This window comes from Staurois parvus, unplaced genomic scaffold (genome assembly GCF_062004578.1).
Source record: "Staurois parvus isolate SC_StPar_1 unplaced genomic scaffold, SC_StPar_1.0 ptg000261l, whole genome shotgun sequence".
In the NCBI taxonomy this organism is placed as follows: Eukaryota; Metazoa; Chordata; class Amphibia; order Anura; family Ranidae; genus Staurois; species Staurois parvus.
The window spans coordinates 1,433,431-1,440,780 of record NW_028318057.1 but is presented as its reverse complement, the minus strand read 5'-3'; the positions used below and the strand labels follow the sequence as shown (position 1 = coordinate 1,440,780).

Here is a 7,350-nt window from a genome sequence, read left to right as displayed (position 1 = left end):
GGGCCCCACATTTCTGATGGCTGCACTGTCTATAGTAATGAATAAGTGAACATAATGGGAAACCATCAGGCAGTGTGTGTACTGCTGGGAAAGAATTTATATCGAGCAGAGGCCACTGTAGGTAATTTACAACTCCCACCAGCTTCCCCAGCGCCAGCTACATTCTACTGTGTGGCGTTGTCAGGGTCACAGCATAAGGCAGAAGCAGCTGTGTGCGCATGTGCAAAAGACTCCAGTCTGAAGCGTTCTCAGTACCGCCCACATAGAGGAGGCGGAAGTCGGAAGCGTGTCCTCTTTGCAAGGACGGAAGTGCACCGCTAGGTCACCTGGAAGTTCTTGTCTGGATAGTATGGCGGCCAGTAACGTGGAGAAGGGAGCAGGGAGTTTGGCTGGAAGTGGCCGAGGATGGATTCGTGGAATGTACCGCTTTATCACCGACAAAAATGACTTTCGCCGGTATGAGTGTGCGCGGTTGTGAAGAGGTGGGTGTGTTGGGACAGAGCCTGCACGAGGCGCTGGGAATAATGTCGCCGTGTCTTCTCTTGGCAGGAATCTACTTGTGAACTTCGGCCTGTTTGCAGCTGGAGTGTGGGTGGCCAGAAACATGGCAGACATTGATCTGATGGCTCCGCAGCCGGGCGTGTAGAGGACGAGAGAAAGGAGGTAAGGGCCTGAATGAGGGAGGGAGCAGACAGCCGGTCATGTCACCTCACTGCACACAGCTAATGGGGGAGAGAGATCCTTGTTTTGGCTGTGTGACTGACCTCCATCTCATCCCTCAGCGTCTTGTCCTGTGATTAAGTCACCCCAACAGCACTCAGGGTGAAGGATCCCATTATTCTCAATAGGCCTGTTCACATCTGAGCGCTTTACTCATCACATGAAGCTAAAATAAAGTTCATGAGCTTGCAGTTGGTACATATTGTTCCCCAAATTATACTTACCTAGGTGGATGCAGCATCAGTCCCCCACCGGCTCTAAGCGTGAGAATTCAGCAATCACATGACCGCTGATCATTGCGTTCTCAACACCACTCTCTGAGCAGAGAGCGGGACTGTCAGTCACTGCTGTCTGCTCTGCTCAGTTTTCCAGCCAAAAACGGGTTATAGGAGTGCAGAATAAACAGCGGTAGCCTGTCAGCCAGTCCTGGCTAGGGCTTGCAGATTGGCTGCACACGATCATAGCCCAGAGCTCTTGTGTTGTAAGTTTTTCATCCTTGCAAAGGGATGAGAAACTTAGAGATTGTTTTGTAAAACAGCACATATTTACCCCTTGATTGCCCTAGATGTTAACCCCGTCCCAGCCAGTGTCATTCGTACAGTCATCGTGTGTAGTATTATCACTGATCACTCTACTGTCAGTGGCAGTCAGTCAGTGTCTGTCCACTTTTATAGGTCACTGATCACCACCATTAGTAGTATTTAAAAAAAATAAATAAAACATTTTCAGTATATACAGTGGGGATCGAAAGTTTGGGCACCCCAGCTAAAAATTTGTATTAATGTGCATAAAGAAGCCAAGGAAAGATGGAAAAAATCTCCAAAAGGCATCAAATTACAGATTAGACATTCTTATAATATGTCAACAAAAGTTAGATTTTATTTCCATCATTTACACTTTCAAAATAACTGAAAACAAAAAAATGGCGTCTGCAAAAGTTTGGGCACCCTGCAGAATTTATAGCATGCACTGCCCCCTTTGCAAAGCTGAGACCTGCCAGTGTCATGGATTGTTCTCAATCATCGTCTGGGAAGACCAGGTGATGTCAAGCTCAAAGGTTTTAAATGCCCAGACTCATCTGACCTTGCCCCAACAATCAGCACCATGGGTTCTTCTAAGCAGTTGTCTAGAAAACTGAAACTGAAAATAGTTGACGCTCACAAAGCTGGAGAAGGCTATAAGAAGATAGCAAAGCATTTTCAGATGTCAATATCCTCTGTTCGGAATGTAATTAAGAAATGGCAGTCATCAGGAACAGTGGAAGTTAAAGCAAGATCTGGAAGACCAAGAAAAATATCAGACAGAACAGCTCGCAGGATTGTGCGAAAAACAATTCAAAACCCACGTTTGACTGCACGATCCCTCCAGAAAGATCTGGCAGACACTGGAGTTGTGGTACACTATTCCACTATAAAGAGATACTTGTACAAATATGGTCTTCATGGAAGAGTCATCAGAAGAAAACCTCTTATACGTCCTCACCACAAAAATCATGGTTTGAACTTTGCAAATGAACATATAGACAAGCCTGATGCATTTTGGAAACAAGTTCTGTGGACCGATGAGGTTAAAATTGAACTTTTTGGCCAGAATGAGCAAAGGTACGTTTGGAGAAGAAGGGGCACAGAATTTAATGAAAAGAACCTCTGTCCAACTGTTAAGCATGGGGTTGGATCAATCATGATTTGGGGTTGTGTTGCAGCCAGTAGCACAGGGAACATCTCACGAGTAGAAGGAAAAATGGATTCAATAAAATTTCAGCAAATTTTGGATGGTAACTTGATGCCATCTATGAAAAAGCTGAAGTTAAAGAGAGGATGGCTTCTACAAATGGATAATGATCCTAAACACACCTCGAAATCCACGGGGGATTACATCAAAAAGGCGTAAACTGAAGGTTTTGCCATGGCCTTCACAATCTCCTGACCTCATCATAATTGAAAATCTGTGGATAGACCTTAAAAGAGCAGTGCGTGACAGACAGCCCAGAAATCTCAAAGAACTGGAAGACTTTTGTAAGGAAGAATGGGCAAAGATACCTCAAACAAGAATTGAAAGACTCTTGGCTGCCTACAAAAAGCGTTTACAAGCTGTGATACTTGCCAAAGGGGGCAGTACAAGATATTAACTCTGCAGGGTGCCCAAACTTTTGCAGACGCCATTTTTTTGTTTTCTGTTATTTTGAAAGTGTAAATGATGGAAATAAAATCTAACTTTTGTTGACATATTATAAGAATGTCTAATCTGTAATTTGATGCCTTTTGGAGATTTTTCCATCTTTCCTTGGCTTCTTTATGCACATTAATACAAATTTTTAGCTGGGGTGCCCAAACTTTCGATCCCCACTGTATGCCATAGTTTGTAGGTGCTATAACTTTCATGCAAACCAATAAATATACATTTATTTTATTTCAGGTACTTTATAGTGTTGTCAATTTATGCAGCACTTTACATACATATATATTTATTCACATCAGTCCCTAACCCTCAAGGGGTGTACAATCTAAGGTTCCTATCTCACATTCATACATACACATACTAGGGCCAATTTAGATAGGATCCAATTCACCTATCAGCATGTCTTTGAAGTGTAGGAGGAAACCGTAGTAGCTGGAGGAAACCCATGCAAGCACAGGGAGAACATACAAACTCCAGGCAGGTGGTGCCGTGGTTGGGATTCTGACCTATGACCCTAGTACTGCCAGGTGGAAGTGCTAAACATTTAGCCACTGTGCTGGCCATTTATTGAGATTTTTTTTCTATCAAAGATGTAGCAGAATACATTTAAAAATTTTTTTTAAATTGGATATGTTTTATAAAACAAAGTAAATAATATGTCGTCTCGTACCCCCCCCCCCCCCAACATTTTCAGTCTTTTTGTTTATATTAGGAGGAAAAAACCCAGTGGTGATCAAATACCACCAAAAGAAGGCTATATTTGTGCTTTTAAAAAAGAAAAAAACATACAGGGGGAACACCTGTGTCAAAGGGGTCTCTACTGTTCACCATCACAGGAGCAAGCTCTTTCTTTCCCTGATGCTGTAGCTCTGAGTTCTGTGTTTGAGAGCTCACTCCTGTGAGGGTGAACAGTAATGACAGCCTCTCAGCAATGTCCTGTGAATATTCCAGTCAGGGTTCATGAGGTCCATAAATAGTCTTGACCTATAGCAAGGACATTATTCAACTTAGGCTGGCCATACACTATACAATTTTCTTACAGTTCTCTGCCCAATTTCCTTTAGATTTACCTTCCACTTAGGGCCTGCCTAATTAGATACAATTGAAAGTGTTGTTTAGGTTTGACCTCATTATATAGTTTTTGGTAAATCTAAAGCAAAAATTTCAGGAAAACTCTATAATGTATGGCCAGCCTAAGTCTGAGCTGCACAGTGTGTTTTTATCTACAGACACCCCTTATCTGCATAAGTAGTTTTTTGGTAACATTTAACTAACCCCTTAAGTTTGTATTAAAGTCTCAACAGTTTCTCTCTAGCACAGTACTAGTAGCTGCACTTGAAAGGTTTTTAACCACTTGTGTACTAGCATGTGGTAGAATGGGATTTTAAACACAGGGACTGAGATTAAATATGTTCATCAGGTTGTGGGCATTCTGGTGGAAGTGATCCAGGTGGCTTAAAGTCATCCAATAAGCCTTGCTGAAGATTAGTGTACTGCTGTAGTCCTAGGAGCGTGTACATAAAGGTAATTTCAAGGGAGCCATCTTAAAGGCGCAACTGTGGTTAATAAGATCTTCGTTTTTTTTCTTCTTTGATTAGCAACAGCAAAAGGTGATCAGCATGATCCGGCCAATGGATGACCGCTGCCACACGCTAATCTGCAAGGAGAGAGACAGAACACAGCGCTGCCTAGGCAGAGCTGTGTCCTGTCAGCAGCAATGTGTTAAATTTTGTTTCCCTGCATTAAAAGGGAATAAAATCCAGCAACTTAATAAAAACACATAGGAAACACAAAATCACAGGCACACAGTTAACCCTTTAATTGCCCTAGATGTTTAACCCCTTCCCAGTCAGTGTCAGTAGTATAGTGACAGTGTATATTTTTAGTGCTGATCACTGTATTACTGTCACTGGTTCCCACAAAGAGTCAGATTTTCCACCGCAATATCGCAGTCCCGCTATAAGTCACTAATCGCCATTACTAGTATAAAAATTCCAGTATATATACCATCGGTTGCAGATGCTATAGCTTTTGTGCAAACCAGTCAATATACACTTATTGGGATTTCCTTTTTTCAAAATATGTAGCAGCATATTGGCCTAAATTTATGAAGAAATTTGAATTTATTTTATCCACTTGGTAACTGCGCTATAGCCAAATGACAGTGTGGTTACCCAGTTCTGGGAGGGCGTCATATGACGTCCTCCCAGGACACACCCTTCCGTGCGCCCCCAGGGGCGAGCACCCGGCGATCTCCGTGATCGCTGTGTCCTACGGACACAGCTGATCACGTGATGAGGTAAAAGGCCAATCACAACGGCCTTTTACCACGTGATCAGCTGTGTCCAATGACTCAGATCACAGAGTAAATACAGTTGCCGGTTATTGGCAGCACTTTCCTCGCGGTGTCACAGCGTGAGGAAAGTACTACCAATAACCGGCAGCTGTGACAGAGCAGATCAGTGCAGACCAGTAGGCAAGTGGTTAATTCTTTATTGGATATGTTTTATAGCAGAATGTAAAAAATATTTTTTTTTTTCTCAAAAGTCTTATAATGTCCATTTATTTTTGTACCTAGAGAGGAACTTCAGTCTCGACCTCCCCCACTTTTTTTTCCCCTCCCAACACCCCTTTCCTCTTACCTGTTATCCAAGGTTACCCTCAATTCAGATATTCGCCTGCCCAACAAATTCAGTGTTCTGCTGTAATCTGCTGCTCAAGTGCTGCAGCTCAAGTCCCGTTCTAGCATCTTTCTTCCTGATGTCATTGGGAGCCAGCTGCCCTTTCTGGGTTCAGGTGTGAGGTGTTTATTAGAATACTTATGCACACTTGGCATTGTGCAAAATGTACCCATTACTCTGTGCACCACTGCACTCAGTCTGCACCCCAATACATTCAGCACTCATACATTCAAGGGACATTGCCATTAACACACTGGCCACACTGCACTATTCACCTCACATATACACCCACCACATCTCATACTTGCTTCACAGGTCCCAGTGATGGGTAAATATACTGTCAATTGTCAAGCCTGCAGCAGATCCTCAGCCCCCAGTTAGCAGAGTTAATTTGCCCACATCATGGCCCACTCAAGCCTGTGCTTGGTAGCTCCATTTTGTACTGGAACACCTAGAATGGCACTCATATGGAGGATGGGACCACTAAAGAAATGGTCACTTTATCAAACAAATCCCCCCCCCTCCATGTCACATTGAGGAGAATAATGTTCAATACTACAACTACTTTCTGATGCTAGAACTAGTGGTGCACCGAAATGAAAATTCCAGTGCTGAAACCGAAAATTCAGGATACACTTGGCCAAGAACAGAAATGGACAGTTTAAAATTTAAATAGGGCTGGCATTTTTGCATTGAAGTCACTAGGGGGTGTTTTTGCATTGAGGTCTGTGGGATGCAGCATGCCATTACCAGCACTTTTTTTTCTCTTTCTATTGACAAAATGCCGATACCCCAATTTTCAGCTGATATATCTGTGCATCCCTAGCTAGAACTATCATATCTTCTACAATATGAAAATGTGCCATTGTATATGCTTTGGAGATTGCATGTGACTGATCATCTGGGTTTACAGTGATCTCTAGTTTCTCCTTCCTCATTTAGTATTGGTGCAATTCATGACAGGAGTAGGAAGGAAAAAAAAATCTTATCCTAAAATATACAGCATTAAAAATTCAAATCCACTTGATTCATCAGGATTTTTATATTGTATAAAAATTAGAGTTTCAAGAGATCAATGGCAGTTTTAATGGACTATATTAATGTTTTGTTTTTTTCTGCAGGTATTACATCCCACTTGCATTTCTGTGATTCTCTACCATGGCTATCAAGAAATGCCTTTGAGCATGGGCTGTCAGGATGGCAATGATGAGATGGACTGGTTGTGCTCCTGGCAGAAGTGGAACATCAATGAAGACCTTGGCATATGATATTATTTATTTAATTTTTTTTTTCAAAAGGGATTGACATACCCTTAACTAAATAAATGACACTTTTTTTAAGTAGTGTTAATATGTCTATAACGTGTAAAACCACAAACTGGAATATATATATCTGCATATTAACCAATATTACTAAACCTTCTATGTCTGTTTGGAATATGGTTTTATTGCAGTTATAATTAGGCTGATCTGGTACACAATAGTGAGAATTTTAAGAAAATAATGTACAAAAACGCCACTGAAAATTACATTGAAGTCGCTGTACTCTTGTTTTTGCTGCTTCGTATCACCATTTACCTGTCCAGTCTTTATTTTCTTATTGGATATCTTCTTAAAATGGACCAAACCTTTGATGTTCAAAATGCCAAGAAACTATGTATGAAATGAGTCTTGTGCAAATACTCATATTACAAAGCCACTCCCAATATCCTCAACAAAAGGGCCAGGTGCCCTTACCTTTGAATTTAATTATGAGTGAGCTATAGTTAGGA

General features: G+C 41.7%; 1 protein-coding gene across 1 annotated transcript; it reads left to right on the top strand.

Annotated features, from left to right (window-relative positions):
• Positions 1–299: 299 nt before the first annotated feature.
• Positions 300–6,919, top strand: TOMM6 (translocase of outer mitochondrial membrane 6). The gene is made up of 3 exons (XM_089681161.1): positions 300–456; positions 550–663; positions 6,701–6,919. The coding sequence occupies exons 1-2, from the start codon at positions 350–352 to the stop codon at positions 644–646; spliced, it is 204 nt and encodes a 67-aa protein (XP_089537287.1). The 5' UTR covers positions 300–349; the 3' UTR covers positions 647–663; positions 6,701–6,919.
• Positions 6,920–7,350: the final 431 nt, after the last annotated feature.